Here is a 19,117-nt window from a genome sequence, read left to right as displayed (position 1 = left end):
AAGATAAGTAGCTACGCTAAGGTTGAAGAATAATATACGTGAGATCCATAACTTCTACAGAAAGGGCTTTTAGAGTTCTACGCATAAAACCACATAATCTGCAAAATCAATTGTTTCATGAGAGTTTTCTGTTATTAACATTTATAATCTTCAAGGGTTATATATTATGTGATTATGTAAGCTAATTCTAATTGTGTTATTGTAATTCTTAAGTTGTTTAAAGGCCAATAAATAAAATTTATTGACTACATAGTTATACTTCGTTTTGCTGCTCGAATCGCCATGGCTGGGATACAAGTACCAGTGCAAGCTGCTTGCTATATAATGGGATTTAATTGTGAAAGCAGAGCTACAACTTCGGGAAATGTCGTTCATAAGCAAATTATGAAAGAAAATTATCTGATGCATTCACCAAATGCCTTTAAATTCGGGTCATCACTCAGTACTCTTCATAATGATATGCACCATGTGCTCATTATTATAATACAATCCAAACTAATCCAAAATCTGATATGAATGATTTAGATTTAAAACTTTTAATATTCAATTTTTTTCAATAATAAATTTATTTTTGAAACAAGTGTTAGTTATCAAGTTATTTTTATTTTGAATTCTCTATATAAAAATTTAAATTCAATCTAGACCATTCAAAATGAATTTGGATAGTTTAATCCATCTTTTGGATCCGATACCCTCAACTATTGAACGTAATTGATACTCTCACTTATTCAAAGTTAAGATGCACTGTACGTAAAAGATGCTTCACTCCTGGTTTGAAAAAAGCACAAACAAATGCTTAACTGCTTTATTTGACACTGGAAATGACTGACACAATGAGGGGCTCAAAGATTATATAGGACCATTATATTAATTTTTTTATGAATAATGTTGTAAATTGAGAGCCAAGCCCAAAAATGGACGGAGAGAACAAATACACAAGGAAGAGTGAATGAAACTATATATTCTGACTCAGGTTATGACTCAAATTTATGAGTCGTTCTACTTTAATTTTATCTCAAAGTAAAATTTTCCGCATCAACTCAATTGTACTCGTATGAACAAATGATGCGAACAAGTTACAGCTAAGAGTAAAAACACATGCCACTGAAAAAGGAGAGACAGACCTCATAGTTATAGCCAGTTCATACTGTCCCATCTCGATTAGGACCGGACAAAAGCGGGAGAGGATGAAATGGAAGCTGAGACGGGACAAGATAACATGTGGGACAACCTCATCTCTCTTGTCCCAAGATATATACGCGCGCATGCACATATATGTATATATTTTAATTTTTGTTATAGATATTTTTGTTTTTCTATTCCATTAATACAAAAAATATAAATATTAAGTTCAAAGAAGTAAACGCAGATCACGTATTTGAATAAATTTTTGACTAAAGTATCTGTAGTCCTTTAACTTTTTACAAAGTTTTAATTTGGTTCTTTAATTTTAAAAAGTATACTTTTAATTCTTTAACTCTAAAATTTTTTTAAAAAATAATGACATTAAGATTTTAAGTGTTGATAAAATATTCTCAAATGGTAACATATTAAATTTAATTTTCAAAACATTTATAATTGTTACAAAAAATCATTATTGAAACCTAATGATTTTAGGATTAAAGAACCAAATCATGCTTTTTAAAGTTAAGAAATCAAATTGAAATCTTATAAAAGTTAAAAGATCAAATGTATACTTTAGCCTAAATTTTTTACTTTGATGTTTATAAAAACAAAAAATGTTTTTAAAAATTTAAATTATGCAAAATTCAATCAATACGATGCGGTAATGCACTTTTGTCAATATATGTTTAGACTTAATTGGAATCAAGGCTAATGGCCTCTACATATAATATTTCTGTAATACCTACTTTAATTACTCGACCAGAAGCCTATTAAATTTACTTCGAACCACTAAGCCAAGTTTAATCCTGAAAAATAAAAATACCTTTACTAAACTCTTTATTAAAGGTTCTTCTAAACACATGGTTTGATCCTGTATAAGAGATAGGATTTTCTAAAAAATCTTAAACCCTTGAAATTACTTACAAAATGTCCTGTCAAGTGGTTCAGACATCTATTTAATCCCTGACTTTAACATCAATATAGACCTTTAGCTAGACCAATAATATCAAACCTTACCACGAGAGGTATTCAAGGCTAACCCGTTTCGATCCAGGCCTTATTGGGACAGGACGGGCCCCTCCTGAAATTTTTCAAAACCAGACAAACCGAGACAGGACAGGACACGGGATCGCCCCGTCCCGGTCCCGTCCCGGTCCCATTGATTTTTTTATTTTTTATTTTATTTATGTAATATCATTTTCTTCATATTTTTTTTTTAAGATTTGACACTTATATGGAACAATGAATATATTTATTTAGAGCTTTTATATTTGTTGATGATTTGAGATTATTGATGATTAGAATTTCTAACAAGTTTTTATTGTGTTAAAAGCTTTTGTTTAGAGTTATTAATGATTATTATATGTAATATTTTGAGCTTTTGTTTAAGGGTGCCCAAAGAAATAAAAAAGAAAACAAAAAGATGTTTTTATAAGGCCTAAGCCCAAAAAACTACAATTAGAATAAATAATCAGATATTATTAAAAAACATTAAAAAAAATATCGGGACGTCCTGGTCCCATCCCGGTTTCATCCCGATTGGAACCACGACAATACCAGGACGGGACGGGACGGGACACGAGACAGAAAACTTGTCCCGTTACTATTCATCGGGACAAAACCGAGATGGGCCTGTCCCAGTCCCGATCCGCTCCGTGAACAGCCCTACTTGCTACAATAATAAAATATCTATCTACTAATAGACAGCCATCAGAGCATATGGCACTTAATTGTCGGTTATGGGTGCCAATACTTTCCTCTTTACAGAGGTAATTACATCCCATAATTGCATTACATAATCACAGAAATATAGATGTACACAAAATACATATGGCCATACATGGCTTAACAAAACCTCTAAATATAAGCAGTAAAAGACTACGCAGATACCAGCTATCTTATTCGCATATGCTCCCAACTTTTCAAATTCCTTCAATTACCACACCTTTGCCCTTACGAGCCCCCTGCCTTCGCTATATGTCATGGAAGAAAGGGGTGAAATTCTAAGAATCTTAGTAGTGACAACAGTCCATTATACAATTATACAAAGCTCATAAATATATGTAAAATGAGTCATATTCACAACACTTGCAACCAAGCATAAACAATGATGCTCAAAATCATAAGCTTTGCACACAGATATAATCAATGATGCTCATGCATCTCGCGCTTTGTGAACAAATAAAATCAATGATGCTCATGCATCCCACGCTTTGCAACACACATGGCTATGACGATTAAATTAACATCACATACTTATAATTGAGTATAGCTCTACGAGCTCAATGCAAAGCAAATTCCACATACTCATAACTTAGTACAAGTCTACGAGCTTAATGCAAAGCAACTTCCACATACTTATATATCAGAGTACAACTCTACAAGCTCAATGCAAAACAGCTTCCACATACCATCCCAGAGTACAACTCTATGAGTTCACAATTATTCATCATAGAACATATCCACCATATATTCATTAAAGAATATAGGACCATGGCACAAACAGACATGCAAAACAATTGCATAAGTATATAAGAGAAAGGGAGTCACTATCTGGAGTCTCTTCTTTTGATTTACCTTGTCCAGATTTCTTCTTTACTGGCTTTCTTGGTGGGCTCAAATCCTATAATATGGCTTCACATATAAAAAGGTCAATGCTTTGTCCATTTAACTTTTATTATCAAAACATAACTTCTCTTGACTCATTAATGAACTCTATTCTTATTATTTAACAGTTGGTCATCCTAGACAATATTTTTTACACAAACTATTCTCTTTAGAGAGTTTTCTCCCTTATCATAACCCATACCGTTACTTTACTTAGTAATAGGTTAACTTGGTTAGAAATATTATATAATCACAACAATTTGATTTTATTTCATTTTTTCTTAAAAATAATTCTATAAGCTCTCTTAGCTTTTATTCCCAATCAACCTAATATTTATCATGTAAATTCAAGCTAAGAAATTTCAATTTCTAACCATCTACCAATCTTCTTAATTTTTGGTCTAACTTTTCTCCAACAACCTTTCCAATAACCTCTATCAATTGTCAATTTTTAACCCATACTTTAATCATTAACTGTATCATTGAGAATTTTTCATATGTATATCTTAAAATAATTTCCAAACATCGTAAACACTAATCCATTTACAATGTCCATTCACCATTTGGAAACCTCAAACAAACCTCAATAATGAATTTCAAATCAATTCCTAGCTTAATTTCTTTCATCCCCAAAACAGCCACCAAGTTTAGTTCTAAGTTCATTCATTAAATCTCCAAAACTTTCTATTGTTTTCATTCGATAATTGCTAGTATATTCCTTACTTTTCTCTTAATCTTTTCCCCAATAACTTTTTACAATACCTCCGAAATACTTTCGAGCTATCACTTTGAAATCTCAATTAATCTTATCATCAATTCAAAACCCCAAACTTTAACATTTGTGTCAATTCTTAACTTCCTTTATTTCCTATATCCTTCAGCCAAACATTTTGAATATCCATTGACATTATATTACAACTAAGCAATATCCCTTTAATAACTTCTAAAAATCTCTAATAACTTAAAACCAATGACTTTCTAACTTCATTTAGGAAAACTCTAAACTCTTGATTTTTATGATCCTAAACACAACTAGATAACTCAATGGATCATTTAAAATAACTGTATAACATCAATTAGTGAATTCCTTATTTTCGCTAATTCACAAACAATTACCGTTTTAGCAACCTTATATTTATTTAATCACCTACAGCCGCAAATTCTATTTAATTTCACTCCCTAACTACACGATCTTCTTGAATCCCTTAACCTCTCATCCAACCAAGGAGTTCCATTTCCTAGCCAACGGCAACATGTGTGTGTATATCCTATATTTGAACCTCATACACGCCTCTTAGCCTCTAAAAATTTCCAAACAGTTATACACATTAAATCTGGAACTTTCCAGATTTAAACATACCTTTCATAGGTTCAAAACTCCATATGCAATCACTTAAACCCAACACTATAAACTTGATCATTGCTTTTTACTTCCAATCTGATTTTTTTAGCTTCCAAACTCACCCCTTCCGGCACACACAAACATAATTATATGTGGATGTATATCTTTCTAATTCAGTTTCAGATTCAAGTACAAACATATAAACTATCAGTTATGCGTATATACATATATATATACACTCTCATATCAGATTTTTGAATAACTCCTCTGGACAGCATAATGCATAAACGAAAATCGTCATTTGAGCAGCAATAACCGAGAAGGAATCACATCTAAACACATGCAATATCATTTAGATTTGCATATGTATCCTCTATTTCAAACTCACACGGTTTGACGCCATGCAACACTACAATTCACTTATGCAAGCTTCTAACTATATCTTCCAACCAATATTTCATTCAATTCCTATCTTTCTTTGACAACCCAGATTTTAATCTCTCATCATCTCCTCCAACACGCAGAAAACAAAAGAAATAAGGATAGGGGAGTGTTAAGCGGTCTTATCCCAGTCATAAAACACAATTACACGTAAACTTCTCCCCTCCGATCACTACTTCGCCGGCGACGTGCTTCTCCCTGACTCCAAGGTTTTCTCTCAGTCTCTCTCTGTTTTTCTCTCGGCTTGCAGGTGAAAAATGAAAAGGAAGAAGGCATGCTGGCAAATTATAAGCGTGGGGGCGTGTAAATGACCACAACGCCCTTTACTTTATTACCTACTGCCCATTTCATCCCTTTCTCTACATGATAAGCTCAGAAATTAATCTATGATATTTTATATGGGTTTATATTATCTTTAGCTTTTTTGACTTATAAAATAATTATCCTAAAATTTTTAGCTCAAATATAGACCTCTAACTATTTTTTTTAACTCTTTCAAATTATGTAAGCCACTTTTTGGAGAAATTAACTCTTTCATAATATCCTAAACTCTCAAAATTAATATTGCATAACTTTTTTCCAATATTCTTCGGCATTAAGTAATTTTAAAATTTTAATCAATCTCTACTTGTCAGAACTAAAAAAAATGGCATGATTATTTTGCTGATTAAATCAAATATTCATTACTATGACTTAATTACATGTTATTTGGATACTTAATTAAAACTATATTTCAAAGGAAATGTAACTTTAGTTTATTACTTTTGGTAAAAAAAATTAAAATCAAAATGGTGATACAATTTTTCTTATTGAAAATTAAAAAAAAAAAAAAAATCCCACATGACTTCCCGGTCTTTTCCTGTCCTGACTGGAATTGAGACGGGATGGGACATGGCAACACGTAATGGGGCTGTCTCGATCCCGTTTGTCCTGTAAAGACGCCCAGTTAGAGTTAGGAAAAATGAAAAGACTAAACTTGCAGTATATTAGCACTCAATAGGCATCTCATTCTTCCACATCCAGTGCTTGTCTCTCATAGTTACGTCAACTCCAAATAAAAAGCCATTCCTTTTTACGACGCCGTCCAGAATTGCAGAACATAATCAACATGCAAACGTCAAGATAAAAAGGAGAACAACCAGCTGGCAGTGAAATTTTCAGCCGACTGGTTTTAGTACTTATCATTAGGATGATTATTTCAACGGTTCAGATTTAAATTTTTTAACTAATTACTTTTAAATAAACAAATTTTTTTTGAAAAAGTGATAGTTCAAAATTTTTTATTTCACATTCTGTATACATTAAAATAATTTTTTTGAAGAATAAAAATAAAAAATAATATTTAATCTGAAACATCCAAATTAATCTAGACCAGGTGTAATGGTGATAAATTCTTGTTACTTCTTATTACTCATTTGTCCGCTTAGCACCGAAACTCATTTCCAGTTCTTGGAATTCATAAGCCCCACACTTGATTATGGAAATATCTGGTAACTTTTACACATAACTATATTTCCACACCATTCCGATCCAAACCCAAAACCTTATGAAGGCCCCCCTAACTATTCTGAAAAGTCACCACTTAATCGATTACCAAGAAACAATACATGAACTTGTATACTAAAAAGGTTTAAAAAAAAAAAAAAAGGACCTGTAGGAACATCACTTTGTACCCCAATGCATTTTATTACAACCATTGATGCTTTTGGAAAGCTTTGAACGATACAGATTGCCGGCCTAATTTTATTCTTTAAAAAAATTGTATTTAGAACATCATTGTTCAGTTTTGAAAATAGTAATAGAATAGCTAGGTATTGAAAATCCATCCATGTTAATCTTATTCTTTAAAAAAATTGTATTTAGAACATCATTGTTCATTATAATTGCTGCGTTGTACTTATACGTTTGAATATACCGACGACTTATGATTTTTCAAATTGAATTGCAATGCTAATGAGTGATTGCTTTTCTTTTTTATTCACTTTGTTTAACTTATGCGGTCACTCTGCCCATAGCACAATCATCTCACTCATTTATTTTCTATTGCTTTATAATGATTAGAATTACATTTGACATGACCAACATGCAACCTGATTTTGAATTACTATCCCAGCAATATTCTATAAGCAATATTGCAAACATTTGGAAAATGCATAATTTAATATTTCAATTGGATCAATATTAATTTAATATTTCAAATGGATCAATATTAATTTCTTCTCATAACATTGCTTGCTATACTTTCGATTTTTGTAATAGATCAAAGCCATATCTAGTCATTGAAACTTGTGAACTTTTTAAGAATGTAGTACAATTTTTTTCAATTCTTCCTCACCCAAAATTTTACATTCTTTAATTCAAATAAAAATACTAAAAACGGTTGTGCATCCTACACATTGTTCAAATCAATTCTCAATTAAAAAAAATATTGATAATAAACGTATATATAAAAATGTTTGATCTTATTGCTAACATTTTCATCAAAATGTTTTTTGACAATTAATAAGTATTTTTTTCAGAAAAGGCACTAACTATATTTCAATAGCAATTTTTTGTTGTAAAATTCAGAGTAGATGCAAAACCATTTTCCCTGTAACATTACTACATCCAATCCTAAATATACAAAATAAACAAGGAGCTCATTTTGATTTTAAATATAAAATCTTAATTCATCTTGCCCCCAAATTTATAATTTTTTTGCCTAAAATAATCCCTATTAATTGCACATATCAAAAGGCCTTTCAATTAAGAAGTAATTCTAATGCATATGACTAAATAAGATAGTGCAAAAAAAATGCCAGAAAATATAGTTAATCTTATTTCAGCCTGTGTTTCCTCTCCAATCATGCAAATATGTGGAATGGAAGCAAATCCAACACTTTCAACCCTCTCAATGGGTGAGACAAGGGGCCTGCTATCACTATATCTCTTTGTTCTTTGCATTTTGCTCATCTTATCCAAGAACAGGTTAAGCAAAAGCGATGGAATCCCATTCGATTAAACAGACAAGACCTTCTAATCTCACCCCTTTTCTTTGCCGATGACTTGATATTTTTGCAAGAGCCAATCCTGAACAGTACGAATCATTAATAACCAAGTGCCTTTCCTCTTTCTGTGATGCATCTGGACAGCGAATTAGTAACGCCAGAATGATGGTTTTCTTTTCACACAACGTTCACAATAATGTTAGGCAACAACTGAGTGATGAATTGGGATTCACCCAAGCAGCAGATCTAGGCAAATATCTTGGAGTATCCTTACGCCAGGAAAGGGTTACTAAAGATACGTACCACTTTATTATTGACAAGGTAAGACAGATATTCACTAGTTGGAAAAGCCATCTTCTCTCATTTTGGGCGTCATACTCTAGTCAAAACTGTCACTTCAGCTATGCCTAACTATGCAATGCAAACGACCTTATTGGCCATTAGCTGTTGTGAAGATATAGACAAAAGTGCAAGAAATTTTCTCTGGGGGTCAATAGATGAAAATAGACATGTTCATTTAGTGGCATGGGACAGGGTCTGCACTTCCAAATAGACAGGTGGCCTAGTTTTGACACTCTTGGTTACAAAACTAGGCGTTCCTGATAAAATTGGGTTGGGGGTTGATCACTGACAGGGATGCTCTCCGAGTGAATGTAGTGGGAGGTAAGTAGCGTTGTGGGGAGGATATGCTACGTATCCACAATTGATATGGAGCGTCGAGGATCTCGCGTTTGGAGTAGTATAACAACAACATGGAATAAGGTGAAAGAAGGAGTCAAAGTAATGGAGGTTCCCAACCAAGGTGGAAGCACACTAAGCATGGTCGCTTCCTAATTCAGTGTGCTTACTCTCTTCTCAGTGGGGATCGGAGTTTAGTGAACCCCTTGGGGAATAAGCTAATGGAAGTTGAACACTCCCCAATAGTGCAAAACACACTTATGGTTCCTCTCCCAGAACAAGCCCATTGCTAACTGAAGGAAATAATATAGATAGAGAAAAGAAATGTACTAGGTTGGGGTGAGGCTGACTACTTGAGTTTTGATAGAATGGTACAGTAGATGCACCAGAGAGAGGAGAAGAGAACATTAAAAAGCTAAACGGTTGGGGTGAAGAGAATGCATGGAGGCACCTCCTATTTATAGGGTCATGGTGGCTCTTATTTCAGGAAGCGACAATGTCCTTTATTTATTGCAGGATAATATTTTGATTCCACGATCGACAATTAATATCTGATTGATTTCTCTCTAATTAATCAAGTACTTAATACTTGATTAAATATTTCCTAATCAATCATTAATTGCTTTTGATTTGTCATTGATTTTCTTGATTTAAGAGATTTTCTTCTTTTGAATCAAGCAGTCCGGCCCATCAAGGGCAAACTCGGACCCAATATCTAATACTAACAAATTAAAAGAAAAAAGGGGTTACATCTAGATGAGATTTGCACTGTTTGCAAAAAGGAAGTAGAAACTGTTCTCCATGCTTCACGTGAGCAAGGGATATATGGATGAGCTTGGCCGTTTCCCCGACAAATCACCGCTTTCGGGCTACTAATGTAAATTCACGACTAGGTTCGCCTAAATACGAAGGAGAATAAGATGATAGGGAGTGGGAAGTGGTGTGACTTGTTTGGCATCATGTGCTGGGTCCTTTGGAAACGACGCAGTGAACTACTTCACCACAATGTGAATAGTGGCATCTCTAAATGCATTGTAGAAGCTAATGGCATTGCCGGATGTATGGCCCGTGCAACATCGAGCATACTCCGCAGGAAAAACAATCGCCAACCCCCCAGTGACGACACTAACTTTAATATGTTGACGCGGTTTTTTCTATGTTGACGCATGCAGCTGGACGTGGAGGAGTTTTACGCAAGACTGATTGTACGACTATAGAATCCTTTTTAGCTTGAGTAGAGGGAGCGTATAGCCTGGGTAGTGAGATATGGGGCTGCATTTGGGGACTACGAAGAGCCTGGGATAATGGCTATCAACAAGTCAGAGTTTTCACTGACATTACCGAAGTAGCAATTCTAAGTGCAAGTGGTACAAAAAGCGTCGATATATATGGGGATGCAACCCTCATTACAGAAATGCAAAACATTATAAGTAGGGATTGGACCATTCAAATGAGACACATCAATGGCTGCGGGTGAAAATATGCTAGGCTAAGCTAGGTTTTAACTAAAATTAAAGTCTGAGTTTAGGCCTAAGCCTGTATGTAGGCCATTTTTTAGGTTCAAACCTAAGCCTTTAAAAAGCCTTACAAGGCCTGAAACTTGTTTAAAGGCCTACTTAAAATGTGGGTCTTTAAATAGGCTTAAATACTCATGTCTCCAAATTCATATATAATCTTTCAAACTTATCCAAAAGTTTGTTATATTTTAAAGCCTGGGATTCTTTCTCGATCACCTCCAACATAAGAGATTAGTAAGAAAAAATGTCTAATAAGAACAATTGTCTGAATAGGAAGGAATACAAAAAATCAATCATATGTTGATTGAGGAGGTTCATTTTCTAAAATTAATCAAGCATAACAAATGGCATGTCAAACTGGATTTTACCTCTATTGCTTTTCTCACATAAATTGGGACAAACTCCTTATACAAAGATTATAATATTTTATTTGAGCATCACTAAAATAAACTTATAAAAATTATTATGCTTTAACAAACAATGCAAATCAAGGGAGAGGGAACGAGCTAGTATTGCTGTCTTGAGCAGTCAAAGAGAAGAGATATAAAAGGGAATGACTGACGAATGAAAAGGTTGAGCTTTTAAGCCTAGCCTATTTACTAAATAGCTTAGTCTGTTTACTTAAAGTAAGTTAGGTCGCCAAATTTATTTTCATCCCCAAAGATAGTAGACTTACTTGCTAAAAAAGCTCTGTGCATAGGATTCGGTCTCCAAGTTCTTTCCAATGAGACCACTAGAAGCTTATTCTTTGATAAGGGCATTACTTAGTTTTTTTTTTACTTGTTTTTTTTTCCTTTTTGCTTGTTTCTTTCCTTGTTATAAAAAAAAATTAACTTAACTATTTTTTTAATATTCTGAAAATTAATTATTTAATTCTTATTTTAAGAATCGAAGATAGAGAGTAACAGGAATTTTCAAATGATTCATAACAATATTTATATGCATATCATTAGATTGTAAAATTTTACTAACATAATTGACAACAAACAATATATCATACCACATGTTCATTTATAAATACATGACACAAATACATAATAGGGGTATTGACAACTTTTTTGGGGCCTAACGCGGTTACCTCACTTGCCCACGGCCCCGAAATCCCATCCAATAAACTCATAGACCCACACAAATCTAAAATTGCAAATAAAACGTGAATTTTCTGGCAAAAAACGGCATAAAATTGGAATTTTTCATGGTGGGATATCAAAAGTACCATGAGGCTCTGTTTTTCTCTTTACCAAAACAGGGGATTGAAGAAATAGCTCTCCAATTGTGCTTGTTTCCCATTCTTCCCTGTCATGACAAGTCTTTGTGAAATCAGAAGAATTATTATAATACAAACCCTTCAGGCCCAACCCTTGACACTCCAAGATCCTACTGGCTTTAAGACACACTACTTATGTGGAGGACTGACGGATTAGTTTGAAAAATTTTCAAACCAGTAGAATTGTAGAAAGTAGAGGTTGACCTGTCCCATTCGTCATAAACATACATAACCAATTTACAACAACAATCTCTCAGGTTAAAAACTAAAAACCAGGGAAAGAAAGAGAGACTGCCCACCAATCTTATTGACATTAACAATCATTTTTGGGAAAAAAACTGCTTTCTTCAATATATGATAGCCAAAAATACAGAAATCTCCAAACATGCTTACCCATAGGAAATACTCTCTTGTAACACGAATGAAAAGTTCGGTTTCGTCTAATTCTCCAACAATACGTGAAAGGCGAAGAACTCAATATTAATAACAAGCAAAAACCTGGAAATAACAACTGGTAGAAAGTAGAGGCGTCCCTATCTGAGTCATTTGAGTTTTCTTTTGTCTTTTTTTGTCTTGATGGAATTCAGTTTTCTTTTATCAGCAGCCTTGAACTTTCTCAGGAACTTTGTTGGGTGGTTCATTAGGAAGAGAAGCAGTCGCTCTTCGTTTCAGGGAACATATTGGTGCCTTCATGGAAAGCTGAGAAGACTTGAACTGCAAATTCTCCATGTTTGTGTGTTGTTTATACACATAAATTCCACAGCAGACTACAGGCATATTTGGTGTCAAACATTTCACTTGCATTTTCACATCATTCCAATCCAAGATCAGATACCTATCAAGCCTCTTCCACTCCAATAGCTCAAAAGCCCATCTTAAATCAAAGAAGTACACATGACCTTGTGTACTCCCATAGTTTACATCTTCTTTCCTCGGTATTTCATGACCATTGATGGTCACAGAAACATGGAAGCGGTGTCTCCCACTCCTGTTTGCCTTCCCTAACTGACATGCCAGAGCGGCACGAGGGAAATTCCCACGAGCACGAAATGACAACGTCCCTCCTTCGCAACAATCATCAAGCCAATCAGGAAATGTTGGTGCTGGCATACATATTCTGAGGAGATCAGTTTCATTCTTGACCTGATTCACCAAAGATCAGATGCCAAAGGGGATTTCAGATTTGAAAACGACAATAGATGAAAGAATGGAGATATTATTCTTATTTCCATTCCTAACAAAAGAGAGCATGTTCAAGTTAGGCATTCATAGATGTTCTATTATAATTTGAGGTTAGGCATTAAAAAATTAACTAGTGACATGAATGCAATAAGCGTTACACAGCAATCAGTTAACCTGAACATCAATTTGGGGAAAGTGATAGAAGTTTTAAGGAAAGAATCTAAATACAATAATGATGATGATGATGATGATGATGATGATGATGATGATGATGATGATGATGATGATGATAGCCGCTGCTGCAGCAACAGAGGAGCTGTGATGCGCGTGGACTAATAAATCTTGACCAGATAAAAGAACGACTGTAAGGGGGGGAAAAATGGTCAAAGGTCAAGAAATGAATCGATGATTGCATTGGGAAAACTGAGGGCTGAAAATGTATCTATATCCTAAACGAAAATTACCAATAGCTGTCTTCCTAGTTGCACATGTATTTAATTCGATTTGGCTATCACATCCATAACAAAAGGAAAAGGGGAACAGAAATGACAAGGAAACAAACCTGAGACCATAAATGACCAATTGATTTGGCAGTTAATGATGTGCAATTCTCTGCCTTTATGTGTCTTAGCTTTGATGGCAACTTCGGTATGTCTCTTAGCTTCTTGCAGTTATCCACTTCCAGTTTCAACAATTCAACGCACTCATTGATACATTCAGGAAAGATCACAAAATCATTGCCCGATAGAGTTAACTCTTGCAAATGCCGGAAGAATTTCAGAACTAAGGCAAGATCTTCATCCAATAGACAACAGTTTTCAAGATTCAAGAAGTTTATGCTAGCACAGCTAGCAACTAGCAGGCTCTCTTGCGTTAATTTCATCAAAGATTTTCTGCTAGGAGTGTGACTGTCTCTCAACTCAAGCCACTTAAGATTTTGCAATGTGAATAAGCTGTTTGGAAGCTCCCTGAGACTTTTGCAAGAGCTTAGATTTAAACATTCAAGCTCAGCAAGACTTCCAATGGAAGGGGGGAGCTCCTCAATAGAAGTGTCTTCGGCCCAAATATCGGTTAAGGCATCCATCTTTCCCACGATATGTGGGAAGTAGTCAAGACTCTTACAATGGCTAAGATTAATATCTTCGAGAGCTGGCAGGTTGATTTCATGTGGAAAGTTTGTAAGTTTGGTGCAGTCACTAACATCCAAGTGGACCAGCTTAGAGAGAGATCCCACTGAATGGTGTATCTTGACCAAGCTGCAACACTCTCTAAACAACAAGCTTTTTAAATTTGGGAATTGAGACATATCAGGTACTTCAATTATGAATTCGCAATGTGAAACGTTCATGTATGTCACGAAGTCAAACCTCTGCAAAACAAAAACTAAATAATTGAATTAACAGTAACTACCAAGAGATATTATTTGGATATACAGACCTCCTCCTATTTCTGAAAAAGCTCCCTTGTATTGAAGACCATAGATCATTGACTTAATTAATAAATACCATTGTAATGAATTTTATAGTTATCTTTCAGAAATTAGATAAACGCATATGCTTTTTATGGTGGAAGGACATGTACATATGCTTGTAAAGAAAAGGAGTAGCTGTTAACATATGAACAAGCTATAAAACAAAATGAGCTATCCAATTTTGCAACTATATTCGATTCTTATAAATTAGAATAACATGTAACTTGATATTTTCCCCAAAAGAATATTAATAATGTCTAAAGAAATTTGACAAGAAAACAATTATAAAATATTTTTAATAAAGTACCTTAAATGGCTCCTCCAGTCTGAAGATGCTATTGCATAACCTCAAGGAAGTTAGATTCTTAGGAGAAAAATCTGACGGTAAATTTGCAGAAGGATATCCCTTCCAATCAAGAAATCTTAAACTATTGGGTAAAAACTTAGGGTTCGTTGAAAATTGTGTATTCCGAACCACAAGAATTCTAAGATTATTCATCTTCTCAAAGGCTATACCACTCCAAGTCACTTCTTGTTGTTGTGGGGGGTCAAGCATTATTCCTTCAATGTTACTATTTCCCTATAATGCAAATTCACATAAGTAATGTTATAGTGTTAGACATGGCAAAATAGCTTAATAAATTAAATCACATGACTAGGAAATAGACAAGATCTAGATACTTACTAAATTTTCACGAAGCAATTTGAGAACATCTTTATAATACCATATTCTACTGCGTTTATTAGGCTTTGATGGTGCCTCTTGCCTAACAATCTCTCTACCTATTTTTTGTATTAGATCATGCATGCCCAACGTACCATTATCAGAAATAGATATAAGAGATTTTTCAACGAGCACTTCAAAATAAAACCTTCCAAAATCACAAGCTTCTACCATGTCTTCAATGCGTACAAATATCGTTGCCTTAAAAAAACATGCAATATCTAGGAAAATACGCTTAGCATTGTCCGGTAAGCAATCATAGCTCATCTTTAGTATCTCATGAATTGTTCTTTCCGGGATCCTCTCATATTGTTCCAATGTAGACCTCCATTCTTCTAAGTTTCTGTGTGCCAAATTGGAGCCTATCAATTTTAAAGCCAGAGGAAGGCCTTGTGCATATCTGCTCGCACAATTTGACATATCTTGATATCCTTTTGGAGGTTGGCTCAACTTGAAGGCATGCCAACAAAAGAGTTCAAGCGAGTCATGATCATTTAGCTTCATCATTTCATATGTCTTTTCAACATTACGTGCAATTAGCAATTGCTTGTTTCTTGTTGTTATGATGACCTTGCTTCCGCAACCAAACCAATCACACTCTCCTGCAAGTTGCTCTAGTTGATCAAGTTGATCAGCATTATCAAGAACCAACAAAACATTTTTATGTGAGAGTCTATGTCTTAGAATAGATATTCCTTCATCGACACTGTTAAACTTCATCCTCTTTTCCTCAAGAATCTCTGATAAAAGTGTTTGCTGAAGACGAACAATGCCATGATATTTCATTGATGCTTCTCTGACGTCAAACAAAAAACATGCACCTTCAAATTGATGGAAGATTTTATTATACAAAGCTTTTGCAAGGGTTGTTTTGCCAATCCCACCAGTTCCATGAATCCCCAACATACAAACGCTACGATCACTTTCACCCAGAAGTGACATCACTTCTTCTAAACGAGGCTCAAGTCCAACCATGTAATCAATGTTATGGAACGGTTTAGGAGGCAGCCTAGAATATGCATCTTCAACAATCCTTTCAATACACGCAAATTCATATCTACAAAAAGGAAATTTTCTATTTTTAAAATGAAGATATTCATGCAAAATATGTCTTCATTTTTCAGTTTACCATGTATCTTTTTTGCCTGAAAAGGAGAGGGGGAAAAAATCATACTTCGATGCTTTAAAGATAACATCAATATGCATCAATTTGCTCTCTTATTATCTTTATCCTTCGACACCATAAAAGTATTTAAAAATTATACAGTATATATTTAATATTTAATTTAAAAATATTTGCTGCCCCACCAAATAGAAATAGACCAAAAAACTATAAATCCAAAACGACAAAATTATGCTTTTCAAATACTAAAGTAAAAACAAATCATCATTAATGTCAGTTATAACGTCTTACCAATCCCCACAAATACTGAAGCTTATCCAACATTCATGTGATGCAAAAGATAGTGTACTCCAAAAGCTAATTATTCTATCATCTTCTCCTTTTTTGCAACCAAAAATTCTATAGCCATGTATTTTTTTCGGCCAATATAGTCACATATGAATGTCCGCAACAATATTGGATTTCAAACTAAGCAGAATTATTAGAAATATGAGCTGGATTCAGAAACTAAGAAAATAAAGGTACAACTCTTAATAACAACAGATACTTTGTTTAGTAACATATCTTCTAGACGATTTCTTAGGACCTCAGGTTTACAAGAATTGCCCTATTCAAGTGCAATAATAACAGTGTGTTTGGCTTGACTAGAAGGAAGAGGAGAGATATTAATTAAAAAAAAAAAGGAGGGGAAGAAGGGAAAGGATAGCTGCAAAATGGAGGGTAGGGAAGAATGAAGAGAAAAAGAATTTTAACAATCCATTGTTTAGATTGATTGAAAGGGGGGCAAAAAAAAAAGAAGAGAAATTTTAATGATATTTTATTTTGTTAGATTTTCTTACTTTTTTTATTTTATTAAGATATAAATATATATTATTTTTAATTTTTAATATAAAACCTTATGTAATTTTTATTTTAGTTCTAAATATAAGATCTCAATTCATTTTATTTTTAATATTTATGTATTTTTTTAAGATAGTCTTTTTAATAATAATAATTCTAACCAGCACACTTAATCAACAAGAATATCTTAGAAAAAATAACATCTATTTATTATAAATAATTAACTTAACTTATTTTTTTAATCTCCTCAAATTAGCCAACTAACTTTTATAATTAGAACCGAAGATAATATAATATAATTTATTAACTTTAACTTACAAAAGCTTAACACACACAAGATAAACTATGAATGATGAGTTTCAATGAGAAGAGGTGTTGAAGAAAAGAAATTATCCCATAAAACAATAAAACTAGAAAAAAAATTTAAAAAAATCTAACAACACTCATCAATTATTTCAACAGTCTCTCGCTTGATATTTAAAAAAATTATATTGTATAGAAAAATTTATGACTGATAAGGGTTAACAAATTAAAAAATATACAAAAAAATTAAAATATTTTATTTAGACTATTTTTAAAATTTAAAATTTTATGTCTTATCTTTCTTACTTAAAAACCATCCTAAAAAGAAAAAGAGACGAGAAAAAAAAAAAAAGAGCATTTTTCCCTCCTTAAAAAAATATCTCGACCACACACAGAGAGGACTTCCTTTAAAAAAAACACCAATACACTGGCGATACAGGAGAGGGAGCAACTTCCTTTCCCTCCACTCTTCTAAAAATCCCTCTCCACTCTCTTTTAAAAATCGACATAGCGTAAAAGTCACCGACCAAAATTTCAATATAGCATCTTGCATTATCAGCAACCACCAATTCTATCAGTATAGCATTACAAACAAAATACGTAATATAAAGAAACCTACTCATCGTTGAAAAGCCATGCTGATGGCAAACTAGCCGCTTCAGACAAAGCAAACCTCCATTTTCGCACTTTCTCCAAGTCATTTCTAAACCTAACTTCATGAGCAGCCATGGCTTCACCAAAGCTGTTCCTCTGATATTGGACATCCTTGGGATCCACCTTGTAGAAGATGGGCATAACCATCTGATTCTTCTCCGTCTTACACTGAATGATGTGAGCAAGTTCATCCAGGCACCATGTGGAAGTAGCGTAGTTCAGAGAGAAGACAATAATGGAAATCCTGGATTTGTCTATGGCTTTAAGAAGCGTCGGTGAGATCTGTTCCCCTTTCCCGAGCTTCTTGTCATCTATGAAGGCGTTGATTCCCTTACGGCGTAGAGCATTGTAGAGAATCACAGTGAATGAATGGCGAGTATCTTCGCCTCTAAAACTCAGAAACACGTCATATCTATACTTAGGTTCGCGGGCGACGCCATGGGATGATGGTGCTGAAACTCGAATCGCCATGGCCGCTCTCGCCACTACAGATTGCTAGACCTTGATGTTTGATTCTGTAAGCAGAGAGAAATTTGCATAAATGCAGCTCATCAGGGACGAGCAAGGCAAAAGTTTAATAATTCCTGTTGCCCGTCTTTTGGAATCCAATGGTTTCTTTCGGCTTTCCCCCGTCAAAATGCTCATCAAGACGACTGACTTCTTTTCACCCAAAAAAGAAAAAGGGGAAGGCCTCATGAGTCATGAGCGGCTGCGTCCTTGACTTGAGAAGACGCTTTACTGCCAAGCAAGCGTACGGATTCGGCGTATTATCAGCCTATATATTAAACAAAAATCGGTGCCAAGCCGAGCCAATGTTTTCTTCATTGCGGCTCCTCTCTTAGTTTACTGTTCTATG

General features: G+C 34.0%; 2 protein-coding genes across 2 annotated transcripts; both read right to left on the bottom strand.

Annotated features, from left to right (window-relative positions):
- Positions 1 to 15,290: 15,290 nt before the first annotated feature.
- Positions 15,291 to 16,316, bottom strand: LOC114727242 (TMV resistance protein N-like). Its single transcript, XM_028913941.1, has one exon. The coding sequence runs from the start codon at positions 16,314 to 16,316 to the stop codon at positions 15,291 to 15,293; it is 1,026 nt and encodes a 341-aa protein (XP_028769774.1).
- Positions 16,317 to 18,222: 1,906 nt separating this feature from the next.
- LOC114727241 (TMV resistance protein N-like) lies at positions 18,223 to 18,732 on the bottom strand. The gene has a single exon (XM_028913940.1). The coding sequence runs from the start codon at positions 18,730 to 18,732 to the stop codon at positions 18,223 to 18,225; it is 510 nt and encodes a 169-aa protein (XP_028769773.1).
- Between the last annotated feature and the right edge of the window lie 385 nt (positions 18,733 to 19,117).

The sequence above is a fragment of the Neltuma alba genome, unplaced genomic scaffold, assembly GCF_004799145.2.
Source record: "Neltuma alba isolate B1F8T4 unplaced genomic scaffold, ASM479914v2 tig00012454_pilon, whole genome shotgun sequence".
Taxonomy (NCBI): domain Eukaryota; kingdom Viridiplantae; phylum Streptophyta; class Magnoliopsida; order Fabales; family Fabaceae; genus Neltuma; species Neltuma alba.
Note: the sequence above shows the minus strand (reverse complement) of the source record. Positions and strands in the feature narration are given on the sequence as shown.

Excerpts from the sequence above, each read along its gene's own strand:
- LOC114727242 (XM_028913941.1), bottom strand. The coding sequence starts at position 16,316 with ATGGTTGGACTTGAGCCTCGTTTAGAAGAAGTGATGTCACTTCTGGGT.
- LOC114727241 (XM_028913940.1), bottom strand. The coding sequence starts at position 18,732 with ATGGCGATTCGAGTTTCAGCACCATCATCCCATGGCGTCGCCCGCGAA.